General features: G+C 47.2%; 6 protein-coding genes across 6 annotated transcripts; 4 read left to right on the top strand and 2 right to left on the bottom strand.

Moving 5' to 3' along the window:
• Positions 1-4,364: 4,364 nt before the first annotated feature.
• On the top strand, positions 4,365-5,079 carry LOC142159973 (histone H1.10-like). Its single transcript, XM_075214885.1, has one exon. It carries the CDS (start codon positions 4,400-4,402, stop codon positions 5,060-5,062), a length of 663 nt encoding a protein of 220 aa, XP_075070986.1. The 5' UTR covers positions 4,365-4,399; the 3' UTR covers positions 5,063-5,079.
• A 572-nt stretch (positions 5,080-5,651) lies between these two features.
• Positions 5,652-6,062, top strand: LOC142095446 (histone H3). Its single transcript, XM_075178391.1, has one exon. It carries the CDS (start codon positions 5,652-5,654, stop codon positions 6,060-6,062), a length of 411 nt encoding a protein of 136 aa, XP_075034492.1.
• Positions 6,063-7,213: 1,151 nt separating this feature from the next.
• On the bottom strand, positions 7,214-7,688 carry LOC142159988 (histone H2A type 1-like). Its single transcript, XM_075214903.1, has one exon. It carries the CDS (start codon positions 7,655-7,657, stop codon positions 7,265-7,267), a length of 393 nt encoding a protein of 130 aa, XP_075071004.1. The 5' UTR covers positions 7,658-7,688; the 3' UTR covers positions 7,214-7,264.
• Positions 7,689-7,963: 275 nt separating this feature from the next.
• On the top strand, positions 7,964-8,392 carry LOC142160010 (histone H2B 1.1-like). The gene has a single exon (XM_075214928.1). It carries the CDS (start codon positions 7,964-7,966, stop codon positions 8,342-8,344), a length of 381 nt encoding a protein of 126 aa, XP_075071029.1. The 3' UTR covers positions 8,345-8,392.
• Positions 8,393-9,191: 799 nt separating this feature from the next.
• On the bottom strand, positions 9,192-9,503 carry LOC142095445 (histone H4). Its single transcript, XM_075178390.1, has one exon. The coding sequence runs from the start codon at positions 9,501-9,503 to the stop codon at positions 9,192-9,194; it is 312 nt and encodes a 103-aa protein (XP_075034491.1).
• Positions 9,504-12,930: 3,427 nt separating this feature from the next.
• Positions 12,931-13,902, top strand: LOC142159971 (histone H1.10-like). Its single transcript, XM_075214883.1, has one exon. It carries the CDS (start codon positions 12,931-12,933, stop codon positions 13,591-13,593), a length of 663 nt encoding a protein of 220 aa, XP_075070984.1. The 3' UTR covers positions 13,594-13,902.
• The last annotated feature ends 221 nt before the right edge of the window (positions 13,903-14,123 follow it).

Here is a 14,123-nt window from a genome sequence, read left to right as displayed (position 1 = left end):
TCTGGTGGCCTACTCTCACGAAAGATGGGCACAATGGTCACAAGTAGAAACACAGTCCTGCCAACACAAGATTCTCAGGATGAAGCCCCAAGGGCCCCTGCGCCCCCTCCCCATCCCAAGTCAACCTTGGTACAGTATTTGCATGGGTTTTATTACTGCACTGCATCTAAAGGATATAACGCAATCTGGGTTGTAGTGGACCAGTTCACTAAGGTGACCCACTTTGTATCCGTCAAGGACATACCATCTGCCACAGAATTGTCACAAGTCTTCATTCGTGACTAATTCTGACTCCATAGCTTCCACAAGGCATTACATCAGGTAGGGACACCAAGATCATATCCCAGTTGTGGAGGCCTTTTGCTGACAGGTGGGCATAGAACTGAACCTTTCCTTTGCATGTCACCCTCATTCTAATGACCAGACGGAGTGGGCAAACCTGGACCTCAAAACAAAGCATGTACATCTAGGGCAACAAGGAGGACAGGGTGGACTTCCTCCCATGGGTATAATTTGCCCACAACCTACACTATCACTAGAGTACAGACTCCACACCATTCTTTGCATTCCAGGGGGTAAATGTATTAACCTCCGGATTGTTGAACTCCCGCGAGTTTGCCGTCTTCAGCGCTTAAATTTAAAGCGGCGCTGCCTTGTAAAGGGAAACTATGCATGTGTCTACGTGAAAAAGCACATAGACTGATACTGATTAACCTGTTATTGGTTATTTTATGGAACATGTCTCAAAATTACATAAAAGGATAGAGTGTTACACATGATATGATGTTAGACAAGAATATATGGGTGTTTAGGGTATCATCTGCTGCTAAGACCCTCTGAAAAATAATAAATTTATATCTATATTTATTATTATTTTTACTACTTTGTTTTTATTAAAATATTAAGATGAAAATAAAGGAAAATGGGGAGAGAGGGCAGAAAACTTGCTCTGACCCTTATTTTCATATATATATATGTAACAATACACATATGAACAACAGTCACTGACTAAGGATAAACGTTTCACAGGCGAACAGGGAAACTCCACGGATTCCTGCCACACTTGGCAGCTGCCTGACCAATCATCAGCCTGCTTTTAGTGGGAACATCTTTCTACACCATAGGACAGCAGTGTTGGCTTCAACACTCCTCTTTTCCCTGTACAGTAATTAGGATAATGTAGCAGAACCATATCCTCCAGCCAGCTCTGTCACAAAATGTTCAACCCTTTCTGTTGTTTACACCATCATTTTATACCCCCCCCCCCCCCCCCCCCCTCAATTTCCAAGGTCCCTGGGGCGGTTAATTATTGGAGAAACATCCCCTTGTCAGGTCTGTATCTGTATGGGGAGACACTTATATTTCGGGAAGTTACTAGAGAAGAGGGAGTATTCTGTTTAGTTCTATACACCCTTCTGTTCTTGCTCGTGAGGATCTTGTTTGGAACTTAAGGAGATAATAGAGTGATCACTTGTCAGACAATAGGAATTAAAATGGCATGCTGAAGTTATTATAGTTCATAAGTTAACCCGAGTGTCATTTAGTGACTGCTGCCTCAGGCTTCTGGCTTGGGATGGACAACACAGATATGGTGCTAGTGTCCTGTGGTACATCTCTTCTTAACCAGAACTTCACATGTAACACCAATAAGTTACTACATCCACATGTTCCTGACGTGACCAAATGGCAACATTTAAAAATGGTTTTACTTACAGATTCCGGGACATTTTTACCAATGAGAGGGGGTCCACAGCAGCACAATCTTTTATTTGACTTTGCTCCCGTCATAGCCCCCTTTAAATCTTCAGATGGCATCAGGCACCCTGTGAAAATCGAAATAAAGACAGTGCTGGATCTGATCAATAATAAACACACAATGCTGAAAAGTAAAATACAAATATAACAATTTATGTAATGCACACAATATAGATAATTCAGTGTAGATTCTTCAGTTATATCTCATGACAATAAAAATACGAAACTTAACAAATAAAATCAGCACAAAACACCATGAGCCTTAATCAGATAGTTGTTATTATATCAACCAAATCAGCTATTATCAGTAATATTAAGAGCTCATTAGAAAGTCACTGCACAGAACGATGGTAATAGAAGCCCAAAGATAGCAGCACCGTTGTGCCAAAAGTTCAAATACCGGGTTCTGGAGCATAAGATGATAATCATATAATTGGAACAAACTTATAGTTCTTAATGTAAAGGAAACAGCTATGGTCACATATTGATCTGACACGGGATTAACCCGTTGAACTGTTCATGGATTTAGTAACCCCCACTGTGATTGAGACTCCTGCGGAAACTTGACCAGAAGCTCCGAGCTGGGACACCGTGATATATGAGGGGATCCAATCCAGAGATATATCGTAGTCTGTCCACTAGCGTAGGTCACTATGTGAACAATTGCCACTGATTTTCCTCCAATCTGCGTAGTCCTAATGCGTTTCTTTGCTGTCACAGCAATTTCTTCAGAGGAAATCTATATCATATAGTCATATAGCTCTTGATAATGTAAAAAAAAAACCAAAGGGGCATATTCAATTAGCTTTCCGGTTTGCGGTAACGCGCGTTACCGTGAAACCTGAGAAGTATTGCCGGTAATACGGTACCGCAATAACGCGGATTTTCGTACGCAGCCCTATGGGGCGCGAACGAAAATCCACGTTATTGCGGTACCGTGGATTGACTTTGCGGGTCGTTCCGGCACGATCCCGCGAACCGGAAAGCTAATTGAATATGCCCCAAAGTGTCCTTTGATACTTAAAGCTGATTACAAGCAAGTACAGCTGTGTGCATGAAATTGCATATAAGAAAATAGACGTCGGGACGTCACTTCCGGTGCCTTCGTCCCGTTTTTTTGCTCCTGGCACGCTTGAGATTCCCTGTCGCCGCGCACCACCCGTGCTCGGTCCGGTCAGCAGATCTCTGGCCTGTCCCTACTCCGTGTATTACCTCCAGGACCTGTACGCTGCCGTGTGAACATAAACTTGTACTGCACTGACTGTAAGACCTGGGGGCATCCGAGTACCTGTGAGCATAACCAGTCTCTACGGGAAAGACACTGCTAGCCATAACAGACTGCCAGTCCTATTATTTCTATTTCAGCCATGACAATTAGCAATGGAGCAATGGAGCTCTCCTCTTTGTGTGTTACCTATATAACACAGTACAATGTGACTGCAGATTTAGAAGACCAAGTCTGCCAGCCCTAGTATTTGCATTTCAGCAATGACAATGAGCAATAGAGCTCTCCTCTTTGCGTGTTAGCTATATAACACTGTACATTATGGGACTGCAGATTTAGAAGACCAAGCCTGCCAGACCTATTAATTCTTTCTATTTCATAAATGAAAATTAGCAATGGAGCTCTCTAGAAGTTCACTGTAGACTTTGAAGAACACTTCTACCCCCTCCCCTTTCTATTCTACCTATGACGCTGCCAAAGTGCTCTACAGACTGGCAAGAACTGTGCTACGAATTCTGTGTCCCTCTGTGAAATGGCGCTGGATCGCTGTGGAGGGCAGTACTTATACAATCCAAAACTCGCGAGATCCGACAACATAACAATGACGTTTTGCCTTGTTTTCAATTCCGATGGCGTGTTAAAGTACCGAAGCGGCTCGGCTCGGTACTCGGATCTGCTAAGTTTGGGAGTGTTCGGTTCTCGGGGAACCGAGCCTGAGCATCTATAATTATTACAATATAAGCCCTATCACACTAGCTTAGATCATTACAGATGCAGAGCTCTAGATTTACAGCTGGGAGAATGGTTAGACACAACATACAGCTGCCTCAGGTACAGCAGGGCTTGGGAGTGTAAGACAGAGATAGTGTGCTAGCAGGAGGTGTTGTGTACCTGAATCTGGACATAAAGATGAAACACACCCAGGAGTGGGTTACACTGGGGTGAAGCAGAAGTGTCCCACAATACTATAAGTTTACAATAAAGTGCTTTCATAGGTAATAATATAGACAAATGGGGGTTTGATCGGTGCAGAAAGACATATTTAGAGCTGGTGCAACCTTAGGCATTGTAAGGGAATATATCCTAAATGTGTAATTATGCTCCCCACATGCTCATCATCAACACCACCTCCTCCAGCACTTATACTGGAAATAACAAGTGTTTGGAAATTGCCAAATACATAGAAATTGTGCGATTTTGGACTCCTGAAAGTACAACTAGGAAACCAATATTCTCCTTCTCTGAAAGGGAGAATGTGGGCGGTGACAAGCAATCAGCCAATCGAATGGAAGACGTCACTTGTCCTCGCAACCTATCAGATCACAGCTGGGATTCTATATAAGAATCAGAGTGACGATGATAAGGATTCATCTGTTCTAGATGTTTAGTTCTAGAGTCTAGTTCCCGCCGCCCTGTACGATGTCTGAGACTGCTCCAGCCGCAGCTCCTGCGCCCTCAGCGGATCCCGCTGCTAAAAAGAAGAAGCAGCCCAAGAAGCCGGCAGCGAGCGGAGCCAAGAAGAGCAGCAAAGCCTCTGGTCCCAGCGTGTCCGAGCTGATCGTGAAAGAAGTGTCCGCTTCCAAGGAGCGCAGCGGGGTTTCTCTGGCCGCCCTGAAGAAGGCTCTGGCTGCCGGCGGGTACGATGTGGAGAAGAATAACACCCGCCTGAAGGTGGCGCTGAAGGGTTTGGTGACCAAGGAAACCCTCATCCAGGTGAAAGGCAGCGGCGCCTCTGGCTCCTTCAAGCTGAACAAGAAACAGGCGGAGAGCAAGCAGAAGGCGGCTAAGAAGAAGCCAGCGGCTGCGGCCAAGCCCAAGAAACCGGCGGCCAAGAAAGTGGTCAAGTCCCCCAAGAAGGCCCCGGCTAAGTCCAAGAGCCCAAAGAAGGCCCAGAAGCCGGCGGCAGCCGCCAAGAAGGCAGCGAAAAGTCCCAAAAAGCCAAAGGCTGCTCCTAAGCCGAAGAAGGCAGCCAAGAGCCCCGCGAAGAAAGTGACCAAGAGTCCGGCTAAGAAGGCGGCCAAGCCTGCGAGAAGCCCCGCTAGAAAGGCCGCTAAACCGAGGAAGGCTGCTCCCAAGAAGTAACCGGGATCCGCACTTCCCCCTACCCCACAAAGGCTCTTTTCAGAGCCACCACCTTCTCCCGACAGAGCTACATGTCCGTTGTACAAGGGGGGTCTCATAAGCCGCAGCGTAAGATGAGCGCACGTTTTGCCTCCTATAAAGGCAGCGCATCCACATAGCTGACACAGTAATATCACTTCATACAACCTCCCGGGAGAGAGGGGCAGATTATCCCGACTGACAGGGGCACATGTACACAGTGTAACGCTGGGGGGACGTGGGAGTATTATATATAACAGACCGCTCTAGTAATACATTACACTACAATAGATGTGGGAGACATTATGCTCCCTCTGAGTGGGGAGGACGGGGACACAGTATAAAGTACGGGGGGGGAGGAGCAATTTTGGAATATAGCAAACACTGCCGTTCTCATAATAGAGTAGACACAAAGCTACAGAGCCATTGGTGGACCTTTGACCGACGTGATGGACCAATGGTAGGGAGGGGGCGTCTCTTACTGCAGCCAATGAGGGTGAGACTCATTCGCTATATAAGTCCGATTTCGGCATCGATTCCCTATTCTTCTATAGACAGCTTATTTGTAGAGATGGCGAGAACCAAGCAGACAGCGCGTAAATCTACCGGCGGGAAGGCTCCCCGCAAGCAGCTGGCCACCAAAGCTGCCCGGAAGAGCGCTCCAGCTACCGGCGGTGTGAAGAAGCCTCACCGTTACCGGCCCGGAACCGTCGCTCTGAGGGAGATCCGCCGCTACCAGAAGTCCACCGAGCTGCTGATCCGCAAGCTGCCCTTCCAGCGCCTGGTCCGAGAGATCGCCCAGGACTTCAAGACCGACCTGCGCTTCCAGAGCTCGGCCGTCATGGCCCTGCAAGAGGCCAGCGAGGCTTATCTGGTGGGGCTCTTCGAGGACACCAACCTGTGCGCCATCCATGCCAAGAGGGTGACTATCATGCCCAAAGACATCCAGCTGGCCCGCAGGATCCGAGGGGAGAGGGCGTAAATCTGTTACCATCAAAAACACAACGGCTCTTTTAAGAGCCACCAACATTCTCGTTTTAAAAGAGCTGTAATTTGATCTCGTATCCACACTTATGGTCATCATTAGATGAGCCCACAACTACTTGTTACAAAGCAGACTAAGCCTCGATGTTCTCAGGTTATTTCCAGGCTTACACTAGTCCTTGATTCCGGACAGATCGTGTATATAGTTGTACAGTAGACGGTGAAGTGTTTAACCGAGCAGATGACCTGGGGAAGCGAATCCTCGCTCTGCTCAACGGAAGGTGTTTATCTCGGTACTTTCACATGTATTTTGCAACTGACCCAGGGGTGTAACTGGTCTAAGGAAAGAAAGGCGGGCGGGCTTACTATGATAATAATGGGTCTGAGTAGTAGGACAATATGACGGCAGTATTACTACTGTGTTACACAGCGGGAGGGGGCAGACGAGGAAGATGTCCTGTAATAAGTAGTTGGGTCTCCATTGGATGAAGAGGGTTTCTGCCTCCCGCTGATTGGCTGAGCGCACAGCCGTTAGTGATTTTAAAACTCCCGCCCAATAACCGGCAGTTGTGCAGCTTATGACTTAATCCTCCATCTCCATGTGCGGCGCCTCATCCTTCAGTTACACCGGGTCCTACACTCCGCTGCTCAGGAAAATATCTTTAACCAAAATCCGTTACTGGGAAGTATTGAGATGAGTTCAGAGCTATTACTGCTGCCGAGCAGAGAGCGAGCGACAGCATCGCTGCTTCCCCCGCTATACACTTATATGTGACGTGGGTAATGGCGGGAGCGGACTCCTGAGGGAATGTGAGATACCAGAATACAAGTAGCCGTTAATGGACATCCAGCGGGTCCGCAGTATCCGAGGCGAGAGGTAACATCCATAACATACAAAACACAAGGGCACTTTAGTGGTCACCAACATTATCTCTCATAAGAGTTATTAGCTATGAGATCCGGGCTGTGGTAGAGAACTTCCAGACTCCCAGTAGCTCTCTGGGTTGTGGACAACTGGTGCCTATAGATTTGCCCGGGGCTCTGGGGGAAACTGACTTATTACATACACAAAGGGTTTACGAAACAGATAAATTCTTGGGACAATAACACTACTGTAGTAACAGTGTATGAGGCTCTTCAGGGACAATGTGGGGGCTCTTAAAAGAGCCTTTGTGTTTGGGGAGATTCTCAGGCTGCAGCTCACTTGCTCTTAGCTGCCTTGTGGCTCTCGGTCTTCTTGGGCAGCAGCACGGCCTGGATGTTGGGCAGGACGCCTCCCTGGGCGATCGTCACCCCACCCAGCAGCTTGTTCAGCTCCTCGTCGTTGCGCACTGCCAGCTGGAGGTGGCGGGGGATGATGCGGGTCTTCTTGTTGTCGCGGGCGGCGTTCCCGGCCAGCTCCAGAATCTCAGCCGTCAGATACTCCAGCACCGCGGCCAGATACACCGGGGCTCCGGCTCCCACACGCTGCGCGTAGTTCCCCTTCCTGAGGAGCCGATGTACACGGCCGACCGGGAACTGGAGTCCAGCCCGGGATGAGCGGGTCTTGGCCTTAGCCCGAGTCTTACCGCCCTGTTTACCGCGTCCTGACATAATCACTTCTATATCTCACAAAGAATAAAAGTTAGACTCTCCGCCCCCTCAGTCTTGTATTTATACCCTGTAGGGACAGACTCCAGTATAAGTTATTGGTCCGCTTTCAGACCAGCCAATGCCGTTCATGTTCAGACATTCACCAATCGGTTTTCTGCGGTGGGAGCATGACGTCACTACACATCACATGACACAACTCTCCAATAGCGCACAGAGCAGGTTGTAAGACTCATTTACATGGGCTGCCTATAAATAGAGCGGTTGTGGGTGTTGTGCTTATTAGATTCTGCGTAGTCTACACTGATAATGCCTGAACTAGCTAAGTCTGCACCAGCGGCCAAAAAGGGCTCCAAGAAAGCCGTGACCAAGACCCAGAAGAAAGATGGGAAGAAGCGTAGAAAGAGCAGGAAGGAGAGTTACGCCATCTACGTGTACAAGGTGCTCAAGCAGGTTCACCCCGATACCGGCATCTCCTCCAAGGCCATGGGCATCATGAACTCCTTTGTGAATGACATCTTTGAGCGCATCGCAGGGGAAGCCTCCCGCCTGGCTCACTACAACAAGCGCTCCACCATCACCTCCAGGGAGATCCAGACCGCCGTGCGCCTCCTGTTACCGGGAGAGCTGGCCAAGCACGCCGTGTCCGAGGGCACCAAGGCCGTCACCAAGTACACCAGCGCCAAGTAACCTGCTCCTGTCCTGAGATAACACAAAGGCTCTTCTAAGAGCCACCCACATTCTCCTTAATCGAGCTGTAATTATTGTGGTTTCTCTGCTCATAAACTGGACCCATAACCAGTAAGTTAAATTATTATTTACGCTAATAACAGATTAAACAGCAGACGAGACTTGTTATATGAAGTTATTGGGGCTGTATAGATGTTTCATTCTGAAAAGCGGATGTGAGCACTGAATGTGTCCGAGGGCGCCGAGTAATCTGCTCCTGTCCTGAGAGAACACAAAGGCTCTTCTAGGAGCCGCCCACATTCTCCCTGCCTGGGCTAGAACAACCTGTACATATGTGTCCCACTAAGGCTCTGTCCTCCCACATGCTGTCTGGCGGTCTCCGTGCTTCCATAAGTAACGTCCAATCGCTACAATACACCGAGACACTAAATTATCAGATAATAGAAGTGTAGGAGGAGAAGCTGCGTTACAGCCCCGGCTCTTACTCTCCTCACGGATCTCATTCTCCAGGAAACCGCGGGATAAGCTCAGAGAGGCGGGGAACGTACAACAGCAACTGATCTATCCTCACTTATTCACTAAGCCGCTTACACTATAATCTCCTGGCTTAGTGTATGATCATATAACAACATACGCTTAAATAGTTACGTTAAGTTGCTTTCTATGGGAGAACAAGCCGTCGACGGCAATACCGTATAATCATTTAGTCAGTACGAATAAGACACCTTTGTAGCATATTGTTACCCCCTTACATACTAGTAGCAGCAGAGTACAGCTCTTTATAAGACATGGTGGCGGCTCTTAGAAGAGCCTTTGTGTTGTGTAGCGGGACAGACAGGAAAGGGAATCAGCCTCCGAAGCCATACAGGGTGCGGCCCTGACGTTTCAGGGCATACACCACATCCATAGCGGTGACCGTCTTCCTCTTAGCGTGCTCGGTGTAGGTGACGGCATCACGGATCACATTCTCCAAGAACACCTTAAGGACCCCGCGGGTCTCCTCGTAGATGAGCCCAGAGATGCGCTTCACACCTCCCCTGCGAGCTAGACGGCGGATGGCCGGCTTGGTGATTCCCTGGATGTTATCACGGAGCACCTTCCTGTGCCTCTTAGCGCCGCCTTTCCCGAGTCCCTTCCCTCCTTTACCACGACCTGACATGATCGAACAGATTACAGAAAACTACTAACAAAGACATCGCGCGGCATCCTACTTATATACAGCTGGAGCGGACCTAAAAGGGGACAGAGGTAGGGGGCGTGTCCTGTGACGAGGCGACAGCTTCAGTTCAGAGTGAATGTGGGCTTATTCTCTTTGCCGCTGATTGGCTGATCGAACAGCCGTTAGTGATTTTAAAATTCCCGCTTCTAGTCTTAGCAGTGTACTGCTTACGATCTAATTTCATTTCAGTTCTCATCTCCTTCTTACTAATACAGTGTGTGACTAAGCTGCATGCTGCTGAAAAATTACCATAGCCTTGGTGTTAAGAGACAGTGATTATAAAGTACTATTTAATACCACAGTGGTTGTTTTTAAATTCTATACTAGAAATCCATGAAATTGAATTTAGGATAAATCCTAAATCCAAATGCAGTGAATCAATAAAAGTCCATTTTCAGAAACATAAGGCGATATCACTAAAACACCAACTTTTCATTTATACAGTGGAAACTAACCTTCTTGTTTTGTGGAAATGTTCCTTTTAGCGATTAAGATCGCTGTATACCAACAATGTCGAAAATATGCATCATGATTCCTCCTGGCACTTTGCATTAATAAGATATTCGACCAATTGTGAGATTGTCGCTTCTCCAACATTGTTTTGCAAACAGATCAAAATAAGAAAATAAGCACAATAATATACTGTTACATTTCTAACAGTGCACTAAGTAATATGTGTGGATCCTAGGGAAAAACATACACACCAATAACCCTGCTTCCAAGCAGTGACAATACACCATGACAAATCTCTTGTGCTTGCACTGACTTCATCATAAGCATAAACCTTTCATGTACCCCAGGATGCCGTCACCATCCGCTGGAATGGTACCTCGGGCATTTTTCATCTCAAAGGACATCATTTGTACAGCCTAAATGGAGTGATAAAGATTGATTAAGGGAATTTACAAAGAACCTTTACTCAAAGTCAAGGTATACACATAACCGGCACCTGTCGGCTAATTTAGAAATATGTCAAGAGATTGTCCAGTTAAAGATAGTTAAAAGTGGTGTTCTGGTCCTTTTTACTCCAAGTGTCAGCGTCTCCTCAACCCTTTATTTTTAAATTATTTTAACAATTTTGGGGGCTTCCCAATACGCCGTCTGCCAGATAGGCTTAGTGTCATGTCGCTGTGTCTTAAAACTCTCTTTGTACCTGTATCGACCTAGCAGGATATACCTGGAGCCCTCTGTAATCAATACACAGTACGATTGGCCTTGAATGTGAATTTCATTGAGCTCATTGGCGGCCCTCAGTGGTATCGTACCCTGGGTACTTTCACACTTAGACATTTTGGCAATTCTTGATCCTAGGTTTAAGAGCTATGTCTTTCCTTTCTTTCCAACTGACCCAGATCTCAAGAGATGCAATGAGCTCCTGGTCAGCAAACTGACAGCTCAAGTGGTACATGACACAGTGACGTCTCCTCCTTCAGTTTCTCTGGAAATTGCTGCTAGGAAAAAACTAATTCTTGCCCAAGACACCCAGTGGTGCTACAGATGAGTCTGTACAACATTTTGACATTTGGCCTGGTCTAAATGAATTGCCTAAAAATCGTGACAGCTCTTCCGTAAAATGAACTACAAATTCCATGAGGAAGGCCATTAACGGCAATTACATCAAAGTACACAGACTTCTGTGATGGTGGATTTCATCGGCGATTAATTAGTATCGTTTGAAGATGATGTACACACTGATGAGGGTGAATATGATGACAGTGTAGATTGCAGGTGCTGAGATCTAGCTGAGGGAAGGGAGCTAGCTGATGCTGGTATGCTTGGTAATATTTTGTGTAGAATGGCATGTTGGCAATTTTATGTTTTTCTACAGTAAACTTTCACCTTTATTAGAGAGGTGTTTTTCTCTTTACAAAGATATAAGCTTTTATCTTCATTTTAGTTTCCCTGACTTAAAACCACTATGCACTTGAATATAGGCTTTAGCACATGAGGTAGAGGGATTAGTATCATCATGTCTGAGACTGAAGAGTGAAAGAACAATGCCACCCCTCATGTTTCTGTATGAGCTATGGCACAGTAGAGTGTCACTGGAGACTTTTAAGAACACTGACAGCCCTATTATTACAATTTCTGTTTCAGCACTGAAACCTTTCATCTCTCTTGTTTCTGAGTGAGCTATGGTACAGTAAAATGTAACTGCAGATTTAGACTAAGACTGCCAGCCCTATTATTTCTATTTCAGCAATGACAATTAGCAATGTAGCAATGGAGCTCTCCTCTTTGTGTGTTACCTATATAACACTATGGGAATGCAGATTTAGAAGGATCAGCCTGCCAAACCTATTAATTATTTCTATTTCAGCAATGACAATTAGCAATGGAGCAATGGAGCTCTCCTGAATTTCACTGTAGACTTTGAAGAACACTTCTACCCCCTCCTCTTTCTATTCTACCTATGACGCTGCCAAAGTGCTCTACAGACTGGCAAGAACTGTGCTACGAATTCTGTGTCCCTCTGTGAAATGGCGCTGGATCGCCGTGGAGGGCAGTACTTACACAATCCAAAACTTGCGAGATCTGACAACGTAACAATGACGTTTTGCCTTGTTTTCAATTCCGATGGCGTGTGAAAGTACTGAAGCGGCTCGGCTCGGTACTCGGATCTGATAAGTTTGGGAGTGTTCGGTTCTCGGGGAACCGAGCCTGAGCATCTATAATTATTACAATATAAGCCCTATCACACTAGCTTAGATCATTACAGATGCAGAGCTCTAGATTTACAGCTGGGAGAATGGTTAGACACAACATACAGCTGCCTCAGGTACAGCAGGGCTTGGGAGTGTAAGACAGAGATAGTGTGCTAGCAGGATGTGTTGTGTCCCTGAATTTGGACATAAAGATGAAACACACCCAGGAGTGGGTTACACTGGGGTGAAGCAGAAGTGACCCACAATACTAGAAGTTTACAATAAAGTGCTTTCATAGGTAATAATATAGACAAATGGGGGTTTGATTGGTGCAGAGAGACATATTTAGAGCTGGTGCTACCTTAGGTATTGAGAGGGAATATATTTTAAATGTGTAATAATGCTCCCCACATGCTCATCATCAACACCACCTCCTCCAGCACTTATACTGGAAATAACAAGTGTTTGGAAATTGCCAAATACATAGAAATTATGCGATTTTGGATTCCTGGAAGTACAACTAGGAAACCAATATTCTCCTTCTCTGAAAGGGAGAATGTGGGCGGTGACAAGCAATCAGCCAATCGAATGGAAGACGTCACTTGTCCTCGCAACCTATCAGATCACAGCTGGGATTCTATATAAGAATCAGAGTGACGATGATAAGGATTCATCTGTTCTAGATGTTTAGTTCTAGAATCTAGTTCCCGCCGCCCTGTACGATGTCTGAGACTGTTCCAGCCGCAGCTCCTGCGCCCTCAGCGGATCCCGCTGCTAAAAAGAAGAAGCAGCCCAAGAAGCCGGCAGCGAGCGGGGCCAAGAAGAGCAGCAAAGCCTCTGGTCCCAGCGTGTCCGAGCTGATCGTGAAAGAAGTGTCCGCTTCCAAGGAGCGCAGCGGGGTTTCTCTGGCCGCCCTGAAGAAGGCTCTGGCTGCCGGCGGGTACGATGTGGAGAAGAATAACACCCGCCTGAAGGTGGCGCTGAAGGGTTTGGTGACCAAGGAAACCCTCATCCAGGTGAAAGGCAGCGGCGCCTCCGGCTCCTTCAAGCTGAACAAGAAACAGGCGGAGAGCAAGCAGAAGGCGGCTAAGAAGAAGCCAGCGGCTGCGGCCAAGCCCAAGAAACCGGCGGCCAAGAAAGTGGTCAAGTCCCCCAAGAAGGCCCCGGCTAAGTCCAAGAGCCCAAAGAAGGCCCAGAAGCCGGCGGCGGCCGCCAAGAAGGCAGCGAAAAGTCCCAAAAAGCCAAAGGCTGCTCCTAAGCCGAAGAAGGCAGCCAAGAGCCCCGCGAAGAAAGTGACCAAGAGTCCGGCTAAGAAGGCGGCCAAGCCTGCGAGAAGCCCCGCTAGAAAGGCCGCTAAACCGAGGAAGGCTGCTCCCAAGAAGTAACCGGGATCCGCACTTCCCCCTACACCACAAAGGCTCTTTTCAGAGCCACCACCTTCTCCCGACAGAGCTACATGTCCGTTGTACAAGGGGGTCTCATAAGCCGCAGCGTAAGATGAGCGCACGTTTTGCCTCCTATAAAGGCAGCGCATCCACATAGCTGACACAGTAATATCACTTCATACAACCTCCCGGGAGAGAGGGACAGATTATCCCGACTGACAGGGGCACATGTACACAGTGTAACGCTGGGGGGACGTGGGAGTATTATATATAACAGACCGCTCTAGTAATACATTACACTACAATAGATGTGGAGACATTATGCTCCCTCTGAGTGGGGAGGACGGGACACAGTATAAAGTACGGGGGGGGAGGAGCAATTTTGGTATATAGCAAACACTGCCGTTCTCATAATAGAGTAGACACAAAGCTACAGAGCCATTGGTGGACCTTTGACCGACGTGATGGACCAATGGTAGGGAGGGGGCGTCTCTTACTGCAGCCAATGAGGGTGAGACTCATTCGCTATT

The sequence above is a fragment of the Mixophyes fleayi genome, chromosome 6 (assembly GCF_038048845.1).
Source record: "Mixophyes fleayi isolate aMixFle1 chromosome 6, aMixFle1.hap1, whole genome shotgun sequence".
In the NCBI taxonomy this organism is placed as follows: Eukaryota; Metazoa; Chordata; class Amphibia; order Anura; family Limnodynastidae; genus Mixophyes; species Mixophyes fleayi.
The sequence above is the reverse complement of the archived record's forward strand: the minus strand, read 5'-3'. Positions and strand labels throughout refer to the sequence as shown.

What these genes read in the sequence shown, in the direction of transcription:
- LOC142159973 (XM_075214885.1), top strand. Translation starts at nt 4,400, where the DNA reads ATGTCTGAGACTGCTCCAGCCGCAGCTCCTGCGCCCTCAGCGGATCCC.
- LOC142095446 (XM_075178391.1), top strand. Translation starts at nt 5,652, where the DNA reads ATGGCGAGAACCAAGCAGACAGCGCGTAAATCTACCGGCGGGAAGGCT.
- LOC142159988 (XM_075214903.1), bottom strand. Translation starts at nt 7,657, where the DNA reads ATGTCAGGACGCGGTAAACAGGGCGGTAAGACTCGGGCTAAGGCCAAG.
- LOC142160010 (XM_075214928.1), top strand. Translation starts at nt 7,964, where the DNA reads ATGCCTGAACTAGCTAAGTCTGCACCAGCGGCCAAAAAGGGCTCCAAG.
- LOC142095445 (XM_075178390.1), bottom strand. Translation starts at nt 9,503, where the DNA reads ATGTCAGGTCGTGGTAAAGGAGGGAAGGGACTCGGGAAAGGCGGCGCT.
- LOC142159971 (XM_075214883.1), top strand. Translation starts at nt 12,931, where the DNA reads ATGTCTGAGACTGTTCCAGCCGCAGCTCCTGCGCCCTCAGCGGATCCC.